This window comes from Rhinolophus hipposideros (genome assembly GCF_964194185.1).
Source record: "Rhinolophus hipposideros genome assembly, chromosome: 12".
NCBI lineage: Eukaryota > Metazoa > Chordata > Mammalia > Chiroptera > Rhinolophidae > Rhinolophus > Rhinolophus hipposideros.
The window spans coordinates 31,312,144-31,340,074 of record NC_138058.1 but is presented as its reverse complement, the minus strand read 5'-3'; the positions used below and the strand labels follow the sequence as shown (position 1 = coordinate 31,340,074).

General features: G+C 43.7%; 1 protein-coding gene across 2 annotated transcripts; it reads left to right on the top strand.

Annotated features, from left to right (window-relative positions):
• SLC1A4 (solute carrier family 1 member 4) lies at window positions 1-26,174 on the top strand. 2 transcript variants are annotated; one of them, XM_081067870.1, is made up of 9 exons: window positions 4-815; window positions 10,868-10,910; window positions 12,657-12,719; window positions 14,698-14,864; window positions 19,193-19,426; window positions 20,685-20,879; window positions 21,176-21,310; window positions 23,245-23,353; window positions 24,593-26,174. In XM_081067870.1, exons 1-9 carry the CDS (start codon window positions 289-291, stop codon window positions 24,722-24,724), a joined length of 1,605 nt encoding a protein of 534 aa, XP_080923996.1. In that variant the 5' UTR covers window positions 4-288; the 3' UTR covers window positions 24,725-26,174. The 2 variants fall into 2 exon arrangements, with proteins under 2 accessions (XP_080923997.1, XP_080923996.1); XM_081067871.1 differs by lacking the exon at window positions 24,593-26,174 and having other exon boundaries at window positions 1-815; window positions 23,245-24,103.
• Window positions 26,175-27,931: the final 1,757 nt, after the last annotated feature.

Genomic DNA, 27,931 nt, shown 5'->3' with positions numbered 1-27,931 from the left:
GGTGGCTCCGCGTTGCATCATCTCCCGCCAGCGGCTGCCGTGGGAAGGCTGGGCGCGGCGCGATCCGCTTAGCCCGGGCTGCAGCCGCTCTCCAGCGCCTCTCCCGGCCTTCTCCGCACCTGCTCCTGCGCGTAGGCCCGGACTTTCCCGTGGGCCGGCTCCCAGAACCCGCGGAGCGCAGCTGGTGGACCTCGCCAGCCACGCCCGAGCCATTCATTGAGAGCCCCGTCTCTTACTAGAGTCCAAGTCCTCCTCCTCCTCCTCCTGCTCCGAGCCGCACGCAGCGCCATGGAAAAGAGCAGCGAGACCAACGGCTACCTAACCAGCGCGCAGGCCGGGCCTGCAGCGGGACCTGGCGCGCCCGGGGCCGCAGCGGGACGCGCTCGGCGGTGCGCCGGCTTTCTGCGGCGCCACGCGCTGGTGCTGCTCACCGTGTCCGGGGTGGTGGCGGGCGCCGGCCTGGGCGCGGCGCTCCGTGGGCTCCGACTTAACCGCACGCAGGTCACCTATTTGGCCTTCCCCGGCGAGATGCTGCTCCGCATGCTGCGCATGATCATCCTGCCGCTGGTGGTCTGCAGCCTGGTGTCGGGGGCCGCCTCCCTCGACGCCAGTTCTCTCGGGCGCCTGGGCGGCATCGCCGTCGCCTACTTTGGCCTGACCACGCTGGGCGCCTCGGCACTCGCTGTTGCTTTGGCCTTCATCATCAAGCCTGGGTCTGGCGCGCAGACCCTTCAGTCCAGCGACCTGGGGCTGGAGGAGTCGGGCCCCCCTCCAATCCCCAAAGAGACAGTGGATTCTTTCCTCGACCTAACCAGGTAACGATCCCCCACCTCTCTGAGTGTGCAGTGGAGACGCCAGCCCTGCCATACACTCCAGTTCATTCGCATTCACACACAACTTCCATATACTCCTCAGTTAATTCTTAATTGCCTGCTGGTGATCTTTAACATTTTTTAAAATATCAGAGTAACATCTGGAGTCTTTGCATGCTAACCACACCTTTTCAAACATCAGCGGGATCGCATCGGACAATATCAAGGAGCAGGGTTACATCCTTTAGCAAGAGCCAGTCCTACCGTTAGGTGTGTGTCGGTGCGTGTTAGGGCAGAGACAGGCAGTCTTACCTGTGCTTTACTCTATACTGTCTGGCTACGTTCTAAGCATTCCCAGGTATTTTCACCCCATTTTCTCGCCACGGTGCCCAAAAGCTTCTGGGAGCATTGGTTAAATTTTGCCTGTTGAGCCATCCTGGCCAGTAATCTATGGCCTTCTCTGTTTCAGCCCTTTGGCTGGGAGGAAGCTGGTGATTGTTGGAAGTGTTGTCAGTGGACCCAAGAATAACGAGGCTGGGGTTAGTTGTGTGAGGCCCATTACCCTGACAAGCCTCTGCTAGAGGCTTGGGACAGGTTGCTGTCCACCCCATAGTCAGGACCACAGTGGAGTATTGTGAGTTCCAAGGGGTTTTATTTGTGGGAAGGTGTGAGTTCTAGAGGAAAGAGAAAGAAAAGCATCTTCGCTTAGCTTTGCCTGCTTTCTGTGACTCTGAGAAGTTGCTTTTCATCCCTTGAGATTTAGTGTAGTTTCTGTGGATTACCCAAACCTGCCTCTCTTAGTTTCTCCATTAGCCCAGAGTTCACATATGGGAAAACCTGCAGCCTGACGGTTTTTACTGACCTGGCCAAGTGCAGCTGAGCGAGGAGCTCAGCTGGCTCCCCCTCTAGGTTTCCAATAATTCTGGATTCGGAGTTTTGGAGAGGTATGTTTTGTCTTGAGTCACTGAGGCAAAACTCCTCATTGCTGAGGCTGTGAAAAACAGCAAATCCTGGGCAAAGTGACCTGACTTCCTGCTGTTTCCATTTCTCCCTCTGGAAAATGTGATGACTGTCTGCCACTTAAGAGAAGAGGGTTCATTTGAAACTACAACAACAAAAAGTTCAAGGCATTGAAAAAAAAAATCTGATGAGGCAGTCCGTAAAGTTCTTACCAAAACTTCTTACCAAAAAGGCAGGTGGAAGTGGCCTATTAGGACTTCGATGAAATCACAACCTTTGTTTAGTGTCTGGCAGCTTGATATTTGGAATCTTTAGAGATCCTTAAAGTTTTGGGACTCACTTTTAGGTGGGTGCTGAAAACAGCCTACTAAGGTTGAGAGTGACTTTGGCTTATTACCTTCAGTATATCTGTCAGCTGTCCCAGGAGGGAAGGCGGTGATGGGGTTAAAGGATTCTTTTTTGCAGGGATCAGTGGCCCAGAGAAGGAGTGTGGCTGTCTAGCTCTGATGCGCTGATTGTACTCCCATAGGGAGGCTCAGTAGCACTCTTTTATCTCTAAGAGAGGGGCAGTGGCCAACAAACAGGTGAGGGAGAGGTGAGGGGTTACCACATTACCACCGCCCCCAGAAGGGATTTCTTATATCCTGATCTTGGCTTTCTAGTTGTAGATCCAAGCCCTGTCAGTGCCTGCTTCTGAAGTAAATGGTGACCCAGCATCATGGCCTAGCGGTCAGTGTAGAGGCAGACTTTTCAGTGACTGAGGCTGCAGATTCAGGGAAGGACTAAGAGAACCTTTGTCATGGCTTGTTGGGAATAGTGTTTAATAATGTTTCCAGCGGCCAAACTTCATTTAACCCAGCATCTCATGGATAAAGGTGGTGTAGGTGGTATGATCCTATTTTACAACTAAGGAAATTGAGCCATCAAGAGATTTGCTCAAGGTCACAGAATGGTTTATCAAAAAAGGGATTAGAAGAACTATGGGTCTTGTGCCCCACAGTGCAGGGCTCTCTTTGTACCATTCTCCCATCCCCAAAGTCAACATGCCATAGTAAGGACAGCATGCTGCTTGTCTGTCTCAGAAATGTTTGCTCTGGGCCAAAAGAGGAACCAGGTCAGAGTATGATTGGGTCAGGGCAGATGTCCACTTCCTCTAAACAGAGAGGCTGAGCCCCTTGGGTGAAGGAAAGTATGTGTGCAGCTGTTCAGACATGGCTTTCGTGTTGGTCTTGAGCCACATGGAAATACTTCCTGGGTCTGGGGAGTCTCTGGGTAGACAGTTTTTAATTGCTTCCTTCAAAGAAACCTCATAGATGTTGATCTTATGTGACTCTTGGTGTGTTCTTTGACAAAGGCAGGGCACAGTCCTTTTTGCCTGTGGGCATGTGAATGAAATGAGACTCTGCCAGTAAACACCTTAATTATCCAGCAGGCCCTCGCTTGGTAAGTGCCCAGAACTTAAACACCTGGACGGAGTGGGGAAAGTCTCTGATGATTGTATGTAGTGCAGCTGCCACCAAGACTTTGCTGAAGCCCATGACCTTTCCTGGTGGTGAAATGCCCCAGAACTCCTCCATGATTTCCCATTTGTGTTTTCAGGATGAAACTACAAGTTGGAAAGAGATGAAGCCCATAGATATTCATTATGCCTTTTAGAAAATTCAGAATGCCATTGCTGAGTGGTTTGATCTCCTACCACACAATGGATTAGAAATAACACAGTAGACTAGGGACTGGGTATGAGACGCTGGCACTAGGAGCAGGGCCTTTGAGAGCTGAGAAGTGACGGCAGGTAGCAGGTGGCAGGTGGCAGTGTCACAGACAAGCTCCTCCTGCACCCAGAGCTTTATCCCTGGGGACCTGGAACAGTCCCGGACTCTCAAAACTGGGTGTGACCCAAGCGATTGAGCTGTGATTTTTCATCCAAAATAAAATGATTTGGGCACCAAAGAGACAGGAACAGGTTATCAGGACCCCAGTCATTTGTGGAAGTTCTTGGTCCCTAACAATGCTTATTGGTTGTGTGTCCTGGGGCATGTCTGTAACTTCCTGTGCCTTGGCTTTCTCATCTGTATAATGGGGATCATGATAGTATCTACCTCACAGGATTGTTTTGAGAGTTTAATGAGTTACGTCTGTAAGGCTCCTAGAACAGGACTGGCCCAATATATGCTTGCTCTTGTTATAAATGGAGCAATATTACAAAAGAGTGATTGGGTTTTTCCGGTTCATGTGAACTAATGGGATGACCCATTAGTTCTTTTCATATTCTTAAACAAATGAGAGTAAATGGGAAGAAAATGAATGTTTAGGGGAACTCGAGATGATTTCAGCTAATGTAGTCTCTAGGTGTATTGGAAGCCACGTGGAACCTGGAGATAAAGTGAACAGTGACTGACTATTTTGGACTAATGGAATCAACACTATGGGAAATTTGGACAAAGGAGAGAAGTCAAAACTAAATATACAAGAGCCGTCCATTCTGAAATGGGGCAGAAATCCTCACCTGTCGTCCCTGACATTCCAATTCCTTTTCCCCCTACGTTACCTGTTTATGGTCTCCAGAGTTTACCTCAGTTTTCTTCAGCTGTGAATGGAAAGGATTGAGGCAACTGGCTTCTAAACATTCATCTGGATGCTAAAATTTATAGTTTTTGAATGGAAAACCAGAGGTGTATCTGCAAAGGGAGCAGGTAGGGAGAAGTCCTGGGCCAGGGCTCTATCTGCCCTGGCAGCCAGAAGAATGGCCTTGGGCTGCTGTCTTGCAGAAGCATAGCGGTGCTGCCCTGTGTCTGGTAAGCACAACTGAGATTTTGCCTATTGCCTGATTTTCTCCGCTTTGTTGTTTTTTCTTGTGCGCATTTTCCCAACAGTGGACAGTGTGCTATGAGCCTTTCCTTTCATCAAGGGAGGCGTGAGGGACTTACTTTCCTTCCCAAGGGTTAGTGTGAATATGATGCCTGTCAAGCTGCAAAGAACACATTAATAGGTGCAAAGAAACCTATCGGAGGCTGGGATCTAATGTTACCCTGTTTCCCCGAAAATAAGACCCAGCCGGACCATCAGCTCTAATGCATCTTTTGGAGCAAAAATTAGCATAAGACCTGATATTATATGATATTATATGATATGATATTATATGATATGATATTATATTACATAAGACCGGGTCTTATAGTAAAATAAGACCAGGTGTTATATTAATTTTTGCTCCAAAAGACGCATTAGAGCTGATGGTCCAGCTAGGGCTTATTTTCAGGAAAACACAATAGCCCCTAGAGAACAATCAAAAGAGTGAATAGTGAATAATTTCTTTTACACGGTGGCCATGGCAGCTTGGTTGGCCTATGCCTATGTCTTCCTTTTCTATAGGCGAGATGAAGACTTAGTCAATCTAACAAGGATCCAAATTAATGGAGGTTTCTCAGCCTAACTAGTCACTACAGGGGGAAAAAATGGCAGCTTGTAATTTAAAAAAAACAAAAAGGTTTACGACAACACGATTCCTTCTACCACCCAGAGAATACCTGAATAGTTCAGAGGCTAAAAGGAACATACACCCAGAGAGGCCCGATGGGCAGTGATTAAGAGCAGGCACTACCCGGGTTTGAGTCCAGCTCTCCCACTCACTGGCTATATGGACAAGTCATTTAACCTCTCTCTACCTCAGTTTCCTTATCTGTAAAATGAGGCTAAAAATAGTATCAACTACCTAGACTTGTGATGAGAAATAAATGAGTTAATATTTGAGTGTCTTGCTCATAATATTCTAAAATGTCCCAGCCTCTTAGGGACAGCTGGGGACTACTTGATACAGAAAATGGGTTCTGTTCTTAGCCTTATTTCCTTAAAAGTCCCCACTCCAGGGGCCTGGCACCTTTCCAGCTGGAATCTAAAACTGGAGTGGGCCTTAAAAAGAAGGGAGTTTCCTCCCCCGCTCCCCACTGTCACCACAGTGTGAGCCCACCCCCCAGCCCTTGCATAGCAAGATCAGAAGGAGCACATCCCTGTTAACTGACTCTGTAACAATAAACACCAGGGATAATACATATCAGGTGTACATACTGTGAGCCATATCCTGTTCTGAAGAGTCTTTGAAATTTTCATAAATTCAGTAAAGAATTTTTGAACTTAAATAAAAGGAAATATTTCTGGGAAAAAAATATACCTAAGCAAAAGTAAATTGTTTTACATTCTTCTCATATAGAACAGCGAAATGCATACCACCCTTGACAATAGGATCAGAAGAATAAATAGTACCAGATGTATAACGAAGGGACGTTTGAAAGTTTTTCATCGTGTAAGCTGCATGAGTCTATACGGTACCACTAACCCAAATTCTACTGTCACCAGGTCAGGTCAATCTCTGCTCATACCAGTTTTTCCTTTTGTCTTAAGTAATGTATCCAGAGATTCCTATAGCACTGGAAAGGCATGTCCATTCATTTGCTCCCAATTTGGTCTGACTTGGGTCTCTGGATTTAGTAATATGGTCTTGGCATTTTTTTGCAAATGTTTTTGACGTTGACCCACTATAAGAAATACATTTGAAATTATTGCATCTACATATATGTACCCCTACCCCACATATACAACCTGAAACATGAGTTCCACAAAATATTTAAAATGTGATACATGCTGATCTTTTCCATTCTGTCCAATGTAGTACAATTTATAAAATGCTGGTTAGAGAAGTATATTTAATTTCATGGCTTACTAATGTTTCAGAAACTTTGGTCTAATGTGTATCTGGTATTATGTACTTCAAGTAAATTTCTCAAGATCAAATAACAGAAAAAGGAAATACTTGAGAATATGAAGAGTTGGGAAAATGCCTGAAGACAGAGCTCCGGGGACCAGAACTGCTTCCATGAGGAGCAGCTGATCCTTGAATGCTGGAGAGTTCAGGAGTAAGAAACTTCCAGAGCTCACAGCAGCATGTATGTTTAAAAGCCACAGGAGAGAGGGCTGAGAAGAGTGCAGGGAGAAGAACAAAGATGGAGGACTGACAATCCCTGACTATAAGACTTATAATAAAGCTACAGTAATCAAAACATTGAGATACTGGCAAAATAATAGACAAATAGATCAATGGAACAGAGTAGAGAGCAAGAATCAGACCCCCCCTAAATATAGTTAACTGATCTTTGACAAAGGAATAAAGGCAATATAATGGCAGAAAGATGATCTTTTCAACAACTGGTATCAAAAGAGCTGGAGGTCCACGTTGGAAAGAAAAAAAAAGAGACTCTAGACACAGACCTTGCATCATTCATAAAAAATAACTAAAAATGGATCACAGACCTAAATGTAAAATGCAAAACTCTCAGAAGATAAAAGGAGAAAAAACTTGGTGACTTTGGGTATGCCAATGACTTTTTAGTTATTACAATACCAAACGCACAGTCTGTCAAATGCTTTGCTTTACCCACAAAGCCTCAGCTCCTTGCCTCTTGGTGCAGGCAGAAGGGGACTGACTGCTCCTGCTCCTGCTCTGTGACAACCAGAGGGACCAAGGGAAAGGAGTGTGGTTTTGTGGATTCATGAGCTTCAGCTCACTGCCCCCAGGCAATCCCTTCCCAGGGATTAATATCTGAGAGCGGAGCTATCCGACCTAAAGAAAGTTCAGTCCTCTCAAGTAAATTCTTGTATGTACTTTTGTGGTTGTAAAATCTCCTTGGCAGCTAGTACTGTATCTTTTTTTTAAACTTTTAAAGCAATTTTGAGATATGATTTACATATAATAAGATGCACTCATTTTAGGTGTACAGTTCAATGAGTTTTAACAAAAAGGTGACTCATTTGATCATCCCCACAGTTCAGATACTGAACATTACTGTCACCCATGACCCTTCTCAGCAATCCCCACTCTCCACCCCTGGCTCCAGGCAGTTTTGGATAAAAAGTTTCACTTTCTAGCACTATAGGTTTGCTTTTACTAGAGTTTCATATCAATGGAATCAGTCAGCATATACTTGTTTTTGTCTGGCTTCTTTTGCTCAGCACAATATTCCTGAGATGATTTGGTTTGCGTGTTATCAGTAGTTGATTCCTTTTTATTGCCCGGTAGGAGTCCATCGTGTGGACTTATCATTACCTGTTTGTTCATCTGTTGATGGACATTTGAGTTTTAGGCTATCATGAATAAGGCTGTTATATATACAGATCCTTATTGCGGACATATCTTTTCATTTCTCTTGGGTAAATATCCAGAAATCAAATTTCTGAGTCATATGGTAAGTGTATGTTTAACTTTATAAGAAACTGCCAGAACATATTGTGTTCTTCTCAGAAAGTTGATTTTTTTGTTTTGTTTGGCAGGAGTTGCTGCTTTGCCTCTAGTATTGTCTATACCTCTCTGTTCCCATTGGATTTTGTAGACTAGATACTGTAGACTGGCTGAACACAGGTCAGTATGTCAGTGGCTACTTGGTCTACAATTGGGTTAGGGTCAGGGTCCATTCTGGGTGAGACAGCTCATGCTCAAGAGACCAGGCAGGCCAGAGGGAAGGGTTTAAACAAATAGTGTGTGCTCTTTGGAAGAGAGTGTGTTTCAAGGCTGTGGGAAAGGCTATGTTTGCACCAGTTGAGAAAACTGCTAATTCCTGAAGGATGCAGGTACTTGCAGGGGAAATTGTTCCCTGTGGGGAAGATGGAGGCTTTCCAACCCAGCTCATCCCTTAATTTCCCTGCCCTCTTAGGGAGAGAACCCAGTGGCCAGCTCAGTCTGGGAACTATTGAGAGTTGACTTTTGGTGGTTGTAGAAAAGGGAAACCTGGACTCAGGACCTATTTCTGCTTCTAATATAGCAAATGGAAATGAAATACCAAACCTACCCCACAAATTTGAAATATATAAGAGAGGTGCCTTGTAATGGAATAATAGGCAAATGTAAGTTGCTGTTCATCTAGACACTGAAAAATAGCCAATACACATTGCTAGTCTGTTTCTGCCTTTTTTGTTAAATACGTATGCTTGTGATAGAACTCAAATTTCTGATTACCATTTTGTAACGGTTAATTCAACTGATGATCACATTTTGTCTGCTAACATACAGGCATGTACTTGCTGGAATTCTCTAAATACGTTAAAAGCAATTCTGGTTTCATAGACAAGTAGGTTTGGAAAATGCGATGTTGCGGTCTCTACATGCTAGCTGTTTCATGGAAGCACCCTGAGTGTAAAGAACTCGTTTTTGCATCTCATTAATTAACCCTGTTGCCTGGCGTATTAGTTATCTATTGCTGTTCAACAAATTACCCACAATTTAGCAGCTTAAAGTCACACATATTAGTTATTTCACAGTATCTGTGGGGTCAGGAATCCTGGCATGGCTTAGCTGAGTCTTCTGCTTCAGAATCTCTTACAAGGCCACATCTAGGGTCTCATCTTAAGGCTCGACTGAGGAAGGAGTCACTTGTGAGGTCACATGGTTGTTGCCAGAATTCAAGTCCTTGAAGTTTAGACTGGGATCCTCAGTTCCTAGTTGGCTATTGGCCAGAGGCTGCCCTTAGTTTCTCGCCATATGGGCTTTTCCAACATGGCGGCTTGTTTCATCAAACATGCAAGCCCAGAAGGCAGTCAAGAGAGTCTTCTAGCAAGAGGGAAGCCACAATTTTATGTAACCAAATCACAAAAGTGACATCCCATCACCTTTGTTCTATTCTGTTGGCTAGAAGCAAATCGTAGTCCCCACCCACATTCAAGGGGAGGTTATGACACAAAGGTGTGGCTTCCATGAGGCCATCTTAGACTCTTCCTGCCATGCTGGGTTGCAGTTAGACCTGCCTACCTCTGAAACTAAACACACTATAAATAATTGCCTACAGATTCTAGTGCTAGGTGAACAACTCAACCACAGAAATAAAAATTAGTGCATATGTTTGGCATAAATTGGAAAGGATGATGCAGAGTCTTTTACTCTTCTAGACTTATTCTTTTAGGAAATGTGTAGAACTAATGGACTGTCAGTGGGATTTTCCCAGGATCCTGCACAGAGCCTGACCCAAAGGAGACCCTCAGTAAAAACTGTTTGCATGAATATACTTCAGTTTCAAACTATAGCTCAACTCGATCAGCTCTATTGCCCTGCTTTTGTAACAAATATTTTATAATATCTTTTACCCTGAAACAAAATCTATAAATAGAAATTACCTCCACACATAATTTTAAAATATCAATGTGATACATAGCTGTAATATAAAAAACAAGAAGATAAATTTACAATAAAAATAAGGTGCTTCAATGTATACATGCTCTAAAACAAAGTGGTTAGGTGCTTGCTTTTGAATTTAGATTCACCATTCATGACACAGCTATAAATACAAACTGATATTTGATACTGGTGTGTGCAATTAAGGACCCAAACCCTACAATTTGTCATTGGTGATATGATTTTTTCCAGAAAGATGAACAGTTGTTGAAAACATTCTGAACAAAACAAAAAAATAATCATCCCACATTTTACACAATAGTTTTATTCCTAGAAAATTCTGTATATGATCAAATTATGCAAAAACTAGCTTGTTTTGGAGTTAGTTTAGGCTCAGGTAATTATAATGAGGTTTTTTATCTACCGGTGTGTCATACAGGATTTTGGAAAGCATGAGGGCCTTGAGACCATTTATTGTACAGGACTTTGTTGCACTTAGCAGAACAAATGGCTGAGACCTGGCACTATCTCCTACACACACTTTCTCAATTCCAGGAATGCCCCCCAATTATTGAGACAACAAAAACACTATGGATTTCACTAGTAGGCAGCATCACTCCTCATTGAAAAACACTACAATAGAGCTTAACCTTTCAGGGAAAGGAAACTGATGCAGTTATTCTGGTATGGTTGGACACAGTTACGCTTAAATATCAAGGAGTACCATGTGGGAAGGAGATAAAAATCAGTGCCTTCAAGTATCTATTGTAGCCCAGCAGCTGGCATGGTTGGCTGTTTGCATGAAGCAGAAGACTGCAATAATTACAGGAGGAGGAGAGAGAGGGAACACTGTATGTTAGGCTGTCAAGAATGGGCATCCTAAAATGGACACTTTAAATGCTGAATTTTAAGAATACTGACGAAATACTTTCTTTTCCAACAGAAACCTGTTTCCCTCAAATCTTGTGGTTGCAGTTTTTCGAACGGTAAGTCTCAATGCTTTGATAAAAATATGAAACTTTGATGGGGTGGGGGATATGTGAATTACTGCTATAGAATTAGGTAAGGTGGAATAGGAAGGGATAGTGTTGTTAACAAAACTTGGTAACACTGGTCTAAAGTTTTATAGAGAGGCTCCTGAAATAAAAACAAACAAAACAAAAAACACCATGTTTCTAAAATATCTCACTAGTTCCAGTGTCTTTTCACAATCACCTGAGAAATACCATCAAATTACATTTTGGAGCGCTCTTAAATATTTTAGAATTTTAAAAATACACTTTTATGTTTTTTTTTTCTGAATATAAAGGTTAAATACATACTCATTTGCAAAAACAGTAAAGTACAAAATAGTGGAAGAAAATAAAAATCGCCCATAACCACTACCTACAGCTACCTATTTTGGTGTACGTGCTTCAAATCTGTTTTTCTCTATGCATGCCCATACATTTTAAAAATAATGATACTACATATATTGTTTGTATGTGCACATACTACACATGTTGTTTTGTGACCTGCACTTTTTTTAAGGCAGTAAATTGTGGTCATTTTCTCATGTTGGTAAATATCCTTTTGCATAGTGTTATTTGCTATATTCCACGGTGTGAGCATACATAATTTTACTCCATCAGTTTCATGTTGATGGACATTCAGGTTGTTTCAAGTTTTTCCCTAATTTTACCAGTGCTGCAAGTAATGTCCCTGTGGCCATGCTTCACACAGAGTAGGACTATAAAAGTCTAGACTAGGTGGACTCATCTGATTGCCCTTTTCAAGCAAACACTTTTCTGTTTCTATTTACAACCTCTCTCTTAGAAGAAAAAAAAGAAATCTGCATTTAAGCACAGCTGAGGCTTGAGTATATAATGTGAAGTAACAGAGAAATAAAAGGTTTATGTCATGGAAGCTGTGGGGTGAGTTTTGCGTCTCCTGCCACCCTTGATCACAGGCCTGCTGAACACCTGTGCCTGTCTGAAAGCTTGATAAATCAAAGCTAGAGAGATCAGAGCTCCTTAAGGCTTTCGACAGTTCAGAAGTCAGGTGTCCTTAGGAAAGGTCAGGAAGGTGTGTCAACCAATCCCACTTGATAGTGTTCAATGCCACAGGGAGACACCTGTGTGCGTTGTGCAGCGTTGTGAAGTCAAGTGTAGGGCCAAAGCTGGAGAGTTTTCACCTCTGGGAAGTGGGTCTCCCTGAAGACTCAGCCAGAAAATGCCGTCTTGCCTGTCATCCTTTGGTGAGTGGAAGCTTAAGGCAGATTAGAAACATGCTGGAAAGCAGTCACGTTCAAATAAGTTCTGAAACAAAATGGACCATAAGTAAATGAATGAAAATAAATGACACCTTGAAAAGTGAATTTCGGCGTTATGGAATTAATAACCGAGGTTCTCCAAATAATATGAACTGTCAGCTGTTTGAAATATCCAACCATCAGCTCGAAATTGGGCAGACCTCCTCCTCCAAACCACTGTCCAAAGGACATCAGGAAATCCTCCCTGTTTCCTTGGGTTCCTAAATAACCCAGAGGCCTCTTGGAGTGCATGTTGCCTGGGTCTGTAGTTGCTTTTGTACAGTTCTGAGAGGCCTTGTCAGGCCAACCACATGAGGAATGCCCAGAAAACTTGGAGTGAATACTGACGGAGTAGCAAGAGGCCCAACAGAGCTCTTGGTTCCGCTGGGTCCATCTTCTCCTGTGAACTGACAGTGGGTGTTTTTTTTTCTCTTGCTCACAGTATGCAACTGATTATAGAGAGGTGGTCCACAACACGAGCACTGGAAACGTAACCCGTGAAAAGGTAAAGCTCTTTATAAAGTCAGTGTGACAGATACTCACAAAGCAAATAATGCTTCTTAATTGAAGGAGCATACACAATACTATAAATGTTGGAGTTTGGATGGACTGTTTGAAGCACACAGGCTGGGTTTGCTCCTTTGGTTATATACCAACATTGCCAAGGACCAGTGTCCCTAGCTCTGGAATACTTAGCAATGGATCCATTTCACCAAATTGGAACTAACATCCCCTGTTTTCAAAAATATTTTATAACACTCCTTCTGCTATCCTGAAATATAATTAATAGTAATTTAATCTACCCCTACATATAGAAATTGTCTTAGGGGTTTAACTTACTCTAGTCATCATTTATTCACACATTTTTATTTATTTATTTTTTTGAGTATCTATTGTTTGCCAGACACTGGGCTAGGTCCCAGCCTTCATGATAAAACTGGAAAGGACAGGGAACCTCAAGGGTTTTTCCAGCCCCAGAACTGTCATGGGAAGAAGGAGGAATGGGGCTCTTTCCTCAACCCCAAACATACACCTCACCTCCCCAAAGCTGAGAGGCTCTGAGTGCTATCATCCTTTCTTTGAAGGAAACATTCCACTTTTTAAAAAATAGTTGAAAACTACTAATTTAGTCCAATTCACTTCATATTGAAGATGAAGAACTTGAAGTTCAGAAAAGTTATTTGATATCAGAGCTGGGACTAGAACTATGGTAAAAATGCTCTTTCTGTTTTTTACCGTGCTGACATATGGTTCCTGTTGAGAATTTCATAATGTGTTTTGATGGAATAAAATGTCTGTCTAATACATGCTTGCAGTATGAGATTCAGCATCACTGGAAAAAAATAAAGAACACATTATGTGAGGTCTGACAATTAAATTTGCAAACATGTTGCGACGATGTTGCTAACCTTTTTTTGAGGTCAGAGGGATTATTCATTATGAATTTGTACCAACTGGACAAACAGTTAACCAAGTTTATTATTTGTAAGTGCTGAAAAGGCTGCATGAAAATGTTAGACGACCTGAACTTTTCACCAACAATTCATGGCTCTTGCATCACGACAGTGTACCAGTTCACAAGGCACTGTCTGTGAGGGAGTTTTTGGCCAGTAAACAAATAACTGTATTGGAACACTCTCCCTACTCATCTGATCTGGCCCCAAATGACTTCTTTCTTTACCTGAAGAGAAAGGAAATATTGAAAGGAAGACATTTTGATGACATTCAGGACATCAAGCATAATACGACAAGAGCTCTGATGGCCATTCCAGAAAAACAGTTCCAAAATTGCTTTGAAGGGTGGACTAGGTGCTGGCATCAGTGCATAGCTTCCCAAGGGGAGTACTTTGAAGGTGACCGTAGTGATATTCAGCAATGAGGTATGTAGCACTTTTTCTAGGATGAGATTGCAAACTTAATTGTCCGACCTCATATTTATATATTTTAACTCAGTGGTTTAGAAACAAATATCCCGAAAATATCCGTGTTGATCCTGAAAAATCTTTTCTGAAATCTGTCAGCGAGGAGGCCATCATAACAGCCTAGCAACAAAGAATTTGTTGACATTTAGGAGACAAAGTTATAATCATTGACCCTTGATCTGAAAGCATTCTTCATCAAGCAGCTCTTCTTTTAAAAGCAACCCTTTGAAGTGTGATTGCCCAACCTCTACTTGAATAGTATCCAGTGACACGGAGCTCACTACTTTCTGCTTCAACCTATGCCAGTTTTGAACAGCTTTTAGAGTTAACAACTAGGTGAAATGTTTGTTTGTTGACTTTCCATATCCTTAGACGCCATCTCCCCTTGATTTTCCTATTGCTTGATTTGTGAAACTGCTGCAGGTTAAAGGAAATACACGTACAAACTTTTTCTCATTCCGGGCAGAGTGTTTCAGTCTGGTGGAGACACCAAGCAAACGCATCTTTAGTTCTCACTCCCCTGGTGTAAACTTAGACCCTCTGTCCTCTCTGATCCTACAGATCCCCATTGGCACCGAGATCGAAGGGATGAACATTTTGGGATTGGTCCTTTTTGCCCTGGTGTTAGGAGTGGCCCTAAAGAAACTAGGCTCTGAAGGAGAAGAGCTCATTCGTTTCTTCAATGCCTTCAATGAGGCAACGATGGTGCTGGTGTCATGGATTATGTGGTGAGTGTTCCCTGCCACCTACTCTCCCTCTTATTTCTCCTGCCATCCAGAAAAGAACCTGACTCTGTTCTAGGTCACCCCTGTGGGACCACCTGGCCCAGGGCCTTGTTTGTGGTTGATGTACCACAGATTGGTCCTGGTACAGGGGGTGATGGAGGTGGAGGCTGTTTCTCCTCTTGTTCAGGCGTGTAGCATAATTATAATACCACGTACTTCCTCAGCACCCTCAGTGACTCCTTACGGTTCTGTCATCGGTGATCTATTTATGGGTTCCAACCATCATTCCATATCATACAGGATGCCCATATAATCTTGTGGGACAATGAATTCTGTAAGTTTGCTGTCTGCTCCGTAAAATAACACTCATTTATCTTAAAACAATAGACTTCAGCTTCAAAGGGGCCCATTGCTATAGAGCTTCACAACTTGGAGGACCGATCCATTTCACCCCACGCATCTATAAACTTAGAATGATCTCTTTTTTTAACGTAAATATTTCTTTATATAGTATCAATGAAAGTGCACTTGTTTAATAAAAATTGTTAGATTAATTTTTGGCAAAAAGGTAAAAATTGGACCAGATCCCTTAAAGTAACTTCTCAGAAATTATACCAATTTCAGTGGCAATCCCTCATAAGCTTTATTCTGTTTTACTCAAGCCAAACTTCTGTGGGTTTTAGCTTCCACCCATTTGTTGTTGAGAAATTAGTTTATCCTTTTCATGTGCAAAGAATTTTCCTAATCGTCAACTCTTAAATATTCCAGAACTTTCTCTCTCCGATGGCATTGGGGTGGCAGCTAGACTAATTTTAGGAGAGAAGCTTGGAATTTGGTAGGAAACTAAAATTGAGTGGGAGGCCAAGTCCAGAGCCCCCACTGGTGTTTATTTTGCTCAAACAAATTTTCTTGCTCAACCGAACATTCCAGAGTCTGACTCTTATTGTAAACATGACACTTCATATGACTGTTGTTGTTCTGGGGAGAGAAATAATTACAGAAAGGAAAAACTGTTTTCATCACAGGTTAAGTTCTTTTCCTGGTTTATTTTTTTAGTCTAAAGTCCTCCCAAAGCTTGGATTAAAGGAAACTCTGTGCAGGAAAGTGATGTTCTGTGTGAAGACACTTGTTTTCAATCTGGAGACCGATTTACAGTCATTTCTTCAAGGTGATGTACTAGTTACATAAGCAGGTATTCAGTAAGGCAGCCCCTGCTGTCTAACTGCAGTGCGAGGTCTGTAGCCCAGAAAGTGCATCTCACACAGAACTGGGGTTTAATATGCCTTAACTGTTTAAAGGATCTCAACCAGGTGTGGGAGGGAACTTCAGCAGTAGCTCTTTCTGCTTTCTTTCTGTCACTAACTACCTACTCCAACATCAAAGCACCTGCCTCACCTGCATTATTCACAGAAATAACTTCCCAGTGGATTGAATAGAGGGCCAGCAAACTTTATAGGCCATAGGGCCTCTATGGCAACTATCCCACTCTGCCATTGCAGGACAAAAGAAACCATAGATAATTTGTAATCAAATGGGTGTGGCTGTGTGCCAGTAAAACTCATAGTGCCAACCCGTGCATTAAACTATCTGGGGAGGAAGGAGAAAGAAGGAAAGAGTCCTCTAAAAGTATTAGAAAAACAATATAGGGGTAGGGAAAGTCTTCCTAAACAAAATACAAAAAGTAAAAGTCATAAAAAGCTGCTAAACTTGACGATATCAAAATATAAAATGTTTGCATGCAAAAGTTACCTTAACAAAGTTAAAAGACAAGAAACTTATAGGAAAAAAATTGATACATATTTGAATATAGTATGTATGCGTGTACACACACACACACACACACACACACACAATCTGAAAGTGTTAGTATCCAAAGGACTGGTACCAGTTCACAAACTGTTTTTCTGTCTGCAGTGAGATTTATAGGGAAAATGAGAATAAGTATTTAGAAACTTTTATCGCAATCTCATATTGCTGCACCATCCAAGCACATGATCATTTTTCTCATATTTAATTTGTGTTCTCTTTTATAAGAATATTGGTCCATCATCAACTGGATAGAAATAAACCAGTCTTTCACAAATGATAGTTCGAGAAGCACTAATATAAAGTTCTGATGATTAAAAAAAAAAAAGACTGAAGAAACCATTAGAAAATGGAGAAAGTATGTGAGCAGACAGTTTATAGAAGAAGAAACATGAATGACCAATAAACATTTTAAGGGATGCCCAACTTATTAGAAATCAGGGGAAAAAAAGTTCGGTTTCATCAGGCATTGGTAAGAGTGAGGATAGTTTCTCAACAGCAGCACTATTGACATTTTGGACTGGGTCATTCTTTGTTGTGGGGGGGGAGGCTGTCTTGTACACTGCAGGATGTGAGCCGTGTCTTTGCCGTCCAATCCATTAGATGCCAGTTGCACCTCTCCCCAAAGTTGTGACAACCAAAACTGTCTCCAGACATTGCCAAATATCCTGTGGGGGCAAAATTATGCATGAATGAGAACCACTGGTACAGAGAAAGGAACGTGAATTGGAACCATTGGTTGGTATCTACTAAAATGTAAAATATGCACACCCCGGAACTCAGCTCCACTTCTTGGTCTCTCTACCTAGAGCATACAGGCATATGGGCACAAAGAGACCTATTTGCAGCATTATTTTTAATGATGAAAATCTGGGGACAATTTAAATGTCCATCAGCAGGGCAATAGCAAAGTAATCTATAATATTTTGGTTCTGAGGATGATAGTTAAAAATAATGAGGTAAAGGTAGAAATGTCTACTGACGAATGCCAAATGTCTACTGACGAATGGATCAACAAAATGTGGTATATACATACAATGGAATATTATTCAGCCATAAGAAGGAATGAAATTCTGACACGTTGATACAACATGGATGCCTAAAGACATTATGCTCAGTGAAATAAGCCAGACACAAAAGGATAAATGTTGTATGATTCCATTTATAAGAAGTGCATACAGTCGTCAAATTCAAAGAGACAGAACGTGGAACAGTGGTTGCCGGGACAGGAGAGAGGGTAATGGGTGTTATTGTTTAATGAACACAAAATTTTGGTTTGGGATGATGAAAAAGCTCTGGAGATGGATGGTGGTAATGGTTACACAACAGTGGGAATGTCCTTAATGCCTCTAAACTGTATACTTAAAAATGGTTAAAATGGTAAATTTTATGTTGTGCCTATGAGTATTTACCACAATTAAAAAAGCAGAATGGTGTAGATGTGTATGTATTGATATGAAAAGTCCTCAAAGACATAACGTGGGGTTAAAAGTAAACATAGAGTTAAATATATACCTACGTATCTAAATGCATAGGAAGTAGGATTGGTTATTTTGGGGCGCGGGGACAGGGAGTCCTGGCTTAAGGGTTGTGCCCAGAGAGGATTTGGGCCTAATCTATCATGTTTTAATTTTTTGAAAGGTGAATGTATTCATGTGTTACTATGGGATTTAAAATTAATAATATTGCTTAGACTATCTCTGGAAAGAAAACTCAAGAAACCAGTAACATTGGCTTTTTCCAGGGAAGGAGACTGGGTGCTTGGGGGACAGAGGTGGAAGGGAGACTTTATACTATTCATGTTTTTGTACCCTTTGAAATTTGAACTATGTGACATTATTAACTATATAATTAAAACTTACCCAAAAAGTCAATGGTTATAAAATTCTTCCTCAATTTATATTAAATTCAAAACAACTGACTTTTGTTCTTTGAAGCTCCCATCGTTTATTCCTTCCCTTCCTTTTTCCCATCCCCCATTTAAAAAAATCTTCACATGCCAAGAGTGTTTCCAGAGAGTCATTGTTAATGATTTTTTCCCACGGTATCTTGTTTTCCAAACCACAAAGACTTTTAAACTTCACAAAAGTCCCAGCTTTGTCTCAGTTCCATATCACAGCAATTCTGCTAAATAGGTGTTAGCCTTTTGTGTTTCTAAGTTCTCAGAACAAGCCTAAGCAAAGCCAGCAGTCAAGCTACAGTCCCAGAGGCGAGTTCCTTGCCTTTTCATCTGGGAGCCCGTATGGTTGGTAGCATGCATCTGTCAAGAACATACTGCATCCAGGGAGGAAGTAGTCTGAGTTCTGGTCCTGACTCCATTACACGCAGTGATGTAGAGTGTTAATTTTACTCAGTTTCATGGCCTGTAAAATGGGCTCATCCCTTTCTGTTCCTCGGGTCATCTTAGGGAGAAATGAAGATCACCTAGTTGAAAGTGCCTGTGTTCTGTATCAGGAAGGGCCTACACCGCCCAGCACCTTCATCACATCACCCTTACTGACAAGTACCCTGTGCTCATGCCCTAGGTATGTACCTGTGGGCATCACGTTCCTGGTTGGAAGCAAGATTGTGGAAATGAAGGACATCATCGTGCTGGTGACCAGCCTTGGGAAATATATCTTCACATCTATATTGGGCCATTTTATTCATGGAGGAATTGTCCTGCCACTTATATATTTTGTTTTTACACGAAAAAACCCATTCAGGTTCCTCCTGGGCCTCCTCACACCATTTGCAACAGCATTTGCCACCTGCTCTAGGTGAGTGGGTTTCGGGTGCCCTTTGGCTGCCCTGAACCATGTTAATATGGAACCAGGTAAGCCCAGTGGCAGATGCACAACTGGCATCTTGACATTTTAATTCTTTGAAAACTCTAAATTGACCTCATCTGATTTTTTTGTACTACCAGCTCCACAACCCTTTTTTACAGAAGCAGATTTCTGGGATTGCCCATATGAGAAATTACCTCATTCCTTCTCCTTCTTCTGGCTCATTATTTAGCCCATAGGAACTGTGGGTCCTCACCCTAATTAATAAGGCCTTTGCCTGAGTAAAAGAAGGCAGCCATTTCACTCACAACTCACTGCAGGGAAGTTTCTAGAATGACACATGCCCAGTTCTCCCTCTGGATGTGTGAATTAGAAAATAAGACCATGGCCTCATGGTGAAGGATACATGCTCAGCTCTCTAGGAGTCCACAGTAGTGTAGGATTATGTAAGTTAGTGCAAAAGATACACCTTGTAGTTACTGGAAAGCCTTTAAAAAAAAAAGGGGGCTTTCAAATACTTTCAAAGAAAACTTTCAAAGGATGGCAGCACCTCGTTTCATACTCACATTTAGTTTTTGCCTCTCTACTGCACATTTCCTCCCATCCTGAAGTACTATTTATATAACAAAGTGATGGTGGTAAAAAGAATCGGGGAGGTAAGTTTCTCTGACTTCGAGAGAAACAAACCTACGTCTCAGCTGTGTCGGCCACCCTCTGCAAAGCCTGCAGAGGCAGCTGCAGAGAGCAGGTCTTGTTTTTTTCTAGTCATCTATGAACAGAGTTACTCTTTCTAAACTCTCAGAGCCATTTCTATTTCTTGGCCTACAAGGAAAAAAAGAAAAATCCTAGTTTGTCTTGTACTTTGAGGGGGTGAAGGGGGGGACGTTCAAGAAAGGAAATGCACATATGGAGTCAATACTTCTTTGTTCTCTTGAGAACATTTTATACCAGGAGGCAATGTGTGGTTCTTGAGAAATTTGAAAGCAGGTGTATCCAGGCAAATAAGAGGTAAATCTAGGGAGTCAGATTTTGAATTCTTTGGGAGTTGACAACCACCCCCCCACCTCCACCCATCCACCCCCACCCCCCCCCTTGTGATAGAAACTTTGAAACAATTCTGATTCTCTTATTTCATGAGAGAAAGCCAGAAACTAGTACAGTGCTCATTCCTCTGTTCCGGGGTCTGAGCTGAGTAATATGTTACCCTTGGGAAGACTGTTCTCATGGCTGGTTGCTTTTCCATTTCTAGCTCAGCAACCCTTCCCTCTATGATGAAGTGCATTGAAGAAAACAATGGTGTAGACAAGAGGATCAGCAGGTTCATTCTCCCCATCGGAGCCACTGTGAACATGGATGGAGCAGCCATCTTCCAGTGTGTGGCCGCGGTGTTCATTGCCCAGCTCAACAACGTAGAGCTGAAAGCAGGACAGATTTTTACCATTCTGTAAGTTCATGATTCTTTCCTTCATCTGTAGGCCTAGGTCCACACTTGAGGTATATCTTCTGATTTCCTTTGAAAAAAACCTCATAAATACCAATCTCACCATGACTCAGATGTCTCATTTATGAAATGAGGATAGTGTGAATTCATTATTTGAAGAGACTAGATTATCTTCTCATCTGGCAGAATCTAGGATTGTGTGGTTTTCAGTTTCCAAGCCATGGCTGCCATGTTGTGCATTTCTCTGTGACCATTCCATGTTCTGTGTTAATGGCTGCCCCTACTGTGCCATCCCCTAGAGTGACGGCCACAGCATCCAGTGTTGGAGCAGCAGGCGTGCCAGCTGGAGGGGTCCTCACCATCGCCATTATCTTGGAGGCCATTGGGCTACCCACTCATGACCTCTCCCTGATCCTGGCTGTGGACTGGATTGTGTAAGTAGCACGTCCCAAGGGCATTGAGCAAAGGAGAGTCTGTATTGAATCCTCAGGAGCGTGGCACTCTGTTGGGCCTGGGGCATGCAGAGAAACTTCAAACATGCTCCCTGCCTGGTGAAGGAGCCCACAGCTGTGCTGGCAAGACAACATTTAGAGCTAGGAAAAATTAAACAACAGGAGTGTCAAAGGCCCATGAATCACCATGGAATGTCATTATCGACAACTTGCTTAGAGCATCCAGGAAAGCATGCGGCCAAGGCTCAGGCTGGGCCCCCAGCACAGGCCCAAGGGGGTACAAACATCTGTGGAGATTATGGCTGCATAGGAGTCATAGCCATTGGAGCAGTGAGCCTTCAAGAATGATTGTCCTTAGCCTGGAAAGCCCAAAGAGTGATTTCTGTGAGGGGAGAGAAGAGGAACTCAGCGAATGTGAGTGCCTTGGCTTAGGCTCAGGGGAGGATTAGGAAGGAGGTATGATGGAGAGTGCCATCACCAAGGTTCCTGAAAAGGCAGAACAGTTTCTAAGTGTTGATTCGTGAGGCGCATGATAACATTTTCAGATATAAACAATACCTGTTTTATAGGGAAGGTCAGCTGAGGTGCTAGTGTTGGACAGTAGAGCATATGGATAAGAAAAGGAGCCCTGGAGCCCAGGGACCTGGACTAGTGTGCTAGGACTGTCCTGGGCGTTGTCTGCTCACCTGTGAAATGGGAAGAATAATAGAAGCTACACTAGAGTCATGGTGGAGATTAAATGAGTTCACACGTGCGGCATTCAGTAAGCCTGAGGGAATGAAGGCACTGCTGGCCGGGCCAGCCGGAGCCCGGCATGGGAAAGCCGAAACACTGGGGCCTGGCTCTGAGCTCGTGCTCTGCCCACTGTGGTGGGGAATTGGTGGTTTCCCACCTTTTTTCTTAAGCCCTGGAAACTAAAAGGGCTTCTCGGAATCCTACAGCTCCTCAGAGCAATGAGAGTGAAATGTGCAGCAGAGACCTGCACTGTCCAGACAACTCATCGGTGGGCTCCGTCCCTGAGCTGGTGAGCAGGACAGGACCCAAGCTGAGGGTCACAGGCCCATGTCCTTCCTCATCCCCAGGGGGAAGGCAGGCATCTCAGAGGTGCTCAACCAGGAATAGGAAAGTAGGGCACCAGGGGGGCTGCCAAGTGTAGACCTGAAGTCACATGAGCCCTCCACCACCTGGGGCGTCTGATTCCACAGCCCTCAACTTCTGCGGTTCCCTCTGGCAATTTCACATTTTTCCCCATCTCTTCAAAATGGGCACAATACTTCCTCTGAGCTCCAGAGACAAAGGATGGTTATTGGGCTCGTCTATGGGGAGACAAGCTTCCAGGAAAGAGAGCTATTTTCTGTGAGGTGGTGTTGCCAATGGCCATGAAATGCATATGAAGATTATTATTCAGTAGAGATGCAGTGTTGAGATGAGAAAAAGAAGGGAAGCTCCCACAGTATAACAGTGAGTGGAAGAAAACCTGGACACAAAACCATATCTACACTATCATCCCAATTATACGTGATTTTTATATGCTGGTGTCTATTACACACAAAAAAACTTGCATAGAAAGAAGACCGGAAGGAAACAATCAAAATGTTTAGTACTGATTCACTCAGAGTTGTGAAGTGTAGGTGGGTGACTTCTGTTCTTTTTCTTTATACTTCTCTTCCCTCCCCCCCCCCCAAGTTTTCTGTAGTGAGGATCTATGACTTTTATAAGAGTGAAAAAATATTAAAAGAAAATCCATTTAGAGGAAAGTGAGGCCTTATGCCCTTAGTAGCATGCTCTCCGGGAAACAGCAGGGCCCCTCAGGGTCACAGCTTTTCCGCAAAGGTTCAGCGTCCTGTGACGGGACTGTCCCCTGGTAGCTCCAGGCGGCATAGGCTATAATGCTTGCCTTGTTCTTTTCCCACCAGGGACCGTACCACCACCGTGGTGAACGTGGAAGGGGATGCCCTGGGTGCGGGCATTCTTCACTACCTGAATCAGAAGGCAATGAAGAAGGGGGAGCAGGAACTGAGCGAGGTGAAAGTGGAAGCCATCCCCAACTACAAGTTGGAGGAGGAGACGTCACCTCTGGTGACACACCAGAACCCCGCTGGCCCTGCGGCCAGCGCCCCAGAACTGGAATCCAAGGAGTCAGTTCTGTGATGGGGCTGGGCTTCAGGCTTGCTTGCCAATGGCGGTGCCCTGCCACTGACACTGGGCACTGTTCTCACTGACTTTAGCCTCCCAGGCAATACTTTGGCCCAATCACCAGTGTGAGGATCACTTCTTGGCACAGGCATTGGGCTTCCCAGTGGGAACTGCTTACGGAGGACCAGGACACTGACATTTAGCTTCATCCACATCCAGGTGCAACTGTGTGTACATCAGGCTCTGTTTGAAACATGCCCTTGAGCTGCCAGGCTCTGGGAAATAACAGGCTCACAGGGACCTGGTGGTTAAAGCTTGGAAAAATGCAGATGTATTCTTCATTGCACCTAGTCAGCCACGCTACACTGAGTGCTTTTCCGGAAAACCCAGGGGGGTTGCGGTCATCTGTCACATTGCCTTGTGAGCTGTAGTGATTGGAAAAAATTCCCAAATTCTTAGCCTTGGCTGGAATTCGCTGAGCTGGGACTGTAGATGTTAGAGTTTGTCCTACAACTAGGTGTGGCTGACTTCTGGTTCACTGGCTGTAGGTGGGCTGCAGACAATGCACCTTGTCACGTTCGAAGTACTCCAGATAGCGTTAGCACTGCTGGGTGCTCTGGTCCGTGGTATTAAGTACACAATTTAAATTCTGAGGTCAAAGAAAGAGGGGGAGTCTAGCCTGCAGGGGGAAGGGAAGCAACCTAATTAAGACAGAACACATACACAATTGTCCCCATTCTCATCCCAGGTTTGGGTAAGCTTTCCGCACCGTGACTTGGGCTTCTGACAACACTATAGCTTTATCCCCATCTACTCTGATTTGACAATAGGCCAGAGTGGAGCCTCTTCCTCTGGAGAGGTGTGATGTGGTCATCACATTCAGGACCCTGGTTGGTTTATCAATCTCTTTTAATTCAACTAGACCCTCCCTGAAATGCTGCTTTCTGGCAAAAAATAAAAAATGCACACACAGAAAGCCCCACAAATCTACCCAGTAACTGGGTTGGGCTGCCCCCATTCCCAGGTCCCCCGATGCCCTAGCTTTGGCTGATTTCCAGGGGCTTGGTTTCCTTTCCTGCCGGTATATCATAGTTTAACATTATAAGCCAAATGTCCACGTTCCTCCAGATACCTGCTGATTGGCTTAAATCAAGACGAGGGGGCTGTATGGAGAAGACCGGACTTGCCAGTGACAGGGAAGATCTTGAAGGCACAAGACTGCTGTGTCACTGTGGCTGTTGGTGTGCATCTGAGGTGTGACCTGCAGCAAGTCCTGGGGCCTCACTTTACCCCATTTGTAAAATGGGGCTGATGTCACCTGCCTCTTTCCTACCTCAGCGGGATTTGGTGAGGCAAACGGAGTGAATCCATGAAGACAACCATTTCACTTCTTGGATATCAAGTACTAACACCCCTATGCTTTTATTTTTTAATAACACCCCTATGTGGATAGGGGTGTTATATAACACTTCCTCCACATAGGCCTGGATCTCCTGGTGAAGACAGCGCTTTGTTCTCTATGTGCGTTAGCCACTTTCATCGTACCACTTGCTTTCTTTGTAGTTACTTGATAGTATCAAAGGCAGCCTCTTCCCAATTCCTTCAAATGTTCATCAGTGAACCATCCCATCTCCCATCGCATTTCTGGGTACCTGACTCCTCTGTGACTCCCAGGCACAGGCACCGTGTCTGCTGCCCCACAGCAGGCCATCAAAGCTCCCAACTTTCCATCTTATTCATTCCCTTGTTTGCCTTGTTGCTGTGGTTTTGCCATCACTCAGGCCCTAGAGAATGGGAACACACCATTAGGCTGTATGTCCCATTGCAATGAGAATGGGTGGACAGGACAGAAACAGTCAAATTCCTTCATTTTAAAATTAGGGGCCTGTACCTGAGTGAAAGGGGTGGGAAAGAGCTGTGGGGCACAGAGCTGACCAGCCAGTGCGAAGGCCTAACTCCCTCCAAACTCTATACCAGCTAAGTCACTCCCTTCTCCTGTAAAGTCAGGAATGACCATGAACTGAGCTGAGAAATGCCTGGAATCCTTTACCCTCTGGCTAGAGCTTGTTGCTAATACCCTTCTGTTTTCAAAAGGGAAACAATCACATTGTTTGATTCCAAACTGTAAATGAGCATTCACTGCTTTTCAGGCTTTAGTATACCTTTCCCTCTTCCACATACATGTGGCTATGTATGCACACGCCTACGTTGTGTGTGTATGTATATTGTTTTAGCTCCAATCAAAGCAAGTCTGAGTTTGGATGGACACGACCAAACTGTAAGCCGTGTGTCTTTGGCATCCTGATTTTCCTGTTTCTAGTGGTGAATTTCACAAAACATGGAAATGAGAGCTGGACAGTGAGACCCAGTGCCTGCACATCCTCTATCCTGGACCTGGAAATACAGCCAGGAGAGAGCTGTGACCTGGAGAAGGATTCTTCCGTGTACCACCCTGATGGTGATCTCTCCCCTTCCCGTGGGAGGGAGAAGGTGCTGCTTTCTTCCTGTTTCTCAATCCACCAATGGAATCAGACCAGGAGTGACCCAGTTGGGGAAAATCCCACTTTCACATTGTCTGAAGATGTCCCCTCATTCTTCTAAAACATTGTAAAAACTGTTCAAATACTGTTCATCTCTGTTTTGTATGCGTGGTATTTGCCTTAAACGTAGCAGTCCTCCAAAATACAGTATTTCTACTAGGATCTACATATTCCTTTATTCCTTTCTTGTTTTGAAGTGGCGTTTACTGGTGGAGCTCTGCCAGGGGATGGCCTGTGGGTAACAACTGATTTTTTTGTCTGGCTTTTAGCCAGCATGACCCTCTGAGGCGGAGTAGACCCGCTGGTAGGTAAAGTTGCTCTGGTCACTGATGAGGCTGTAGCTGGTGAAGTCCAGCTGCTCCTGGGCTTCTCCCATTCAAAACCAGCAGGGCTCTTGCAAACGGTGAGTAGTATTGCCACCTACATCTATAAAGTTAAGTCTTGTTAGGACAACTAGGTCAACAGGCCTCAACTACAACAGGCATCTACTGTAAGCCAAGAGCCAAGCTCCATAGAATTACTGAGAAAGTCCCAGTATAAGGCAGTTGCCCATCGCTCTACCATCATCACCACCACACCCAGCCCATTCTCTTATATAATCTTGTTTCCAGCAACACCACATTCCAGCACAATTAGGGAATTTAGGAGTCTTTTATAGAAAGATTATCCTGCAAGCTCACACTGGAAGGTTAGTTTCCATTCCTTGGGGCTTCTGAAGGAACAAGTCCCTGTTCTGCCCCGGACATTTTCAGCTCTTCATGTCATACAGGACCTGGCTTTGATTTCTGGGCAAGGTTCGAAGGGATGAGAAGGGAGTTTGCACAGATCTAGGGCCTGATGGGGCCTGTTACTAATGACATTTAGGTTCCTGTCTGGAGTGTGGCTGTCTTAATTGTCTGTTATGGAGGATGTTTGGAGGCTGAGGTTAGTACACAGTGAGTCCATAGTTCAATGTGGCCAAATCAAGAGGAGCAATTCCGACTCTTCCAAGTGAGCAGTAAGAGTGCTGGAGTTTACCTGAGCCTTCTCAGAGGACGCTTCGGTCCAAGAACGTCATGAATGGCATAAACCGCGGAACAAGGAAGAGAGTGCACTGTCTGGGTTCCAGTCCCAGCTTTGCCGCTTGCTTACTGTGTGATCCTGGGCACAATAACCTCTCCATGCCTCAGTCTCCTCATCTTTAAGATGGGGATAATGAGTGTACCAATGGCATGGGCTATTGTGAAAAGTTGAGGAGTTAATATACAGAGGGTGCGAAAAAAAATGTATACACATTTTAAGAAAGGAAAAAACTGTATTAAAATTGTAATGCTTGATATATACCGATAACAAAATATGAATACAAGTCACGTTTGACTTCTGCAGTGATAAGAGGAGCTCAAAGTAGTTACTATCAGCCTCCAGACACTCCTGATTACAGCGAACTACTGCTTGAGCAACGCTGACCAAAGTGTCCACTTGTAGACAATTTTTTGGCACCCCTGGTATGCAAAGTGGTCAGAAAGGTGCCTGGTACATGGGACATGGTCTGTCAGTGCTGCCTCTCAGATCAGACACCGTGGCGGGTAGGTTCCCAACCAGCCTGTGTCCCTTTGTGTCCAGGCCCAACAGTGCCATGTTTATATGTGATCCCTTTTCCCCTTGACAGAGAGGAAGATCTACTTCAACTCATGGGCCCCTCTGCTGATCCGTGCCTGTGTCGTATGGGAGAAGGCCCATTTCCAATATTTGTTCTAAAAATATTTAGACAACTGCTTAAAAGGAACCAGGCCTTGTAAACAATTGTCAGGATACACTTGAATGTCCTTATTCACAAAAGAAGGCCTCCACTTATGCTTTCCTTTCTTCAACTATATCCTCCCAAGTTGCAACTCAGGATGCAGACAGCTTCCCCAATACCTTGCCTTCTAGAGAGGAATTTGGCTCA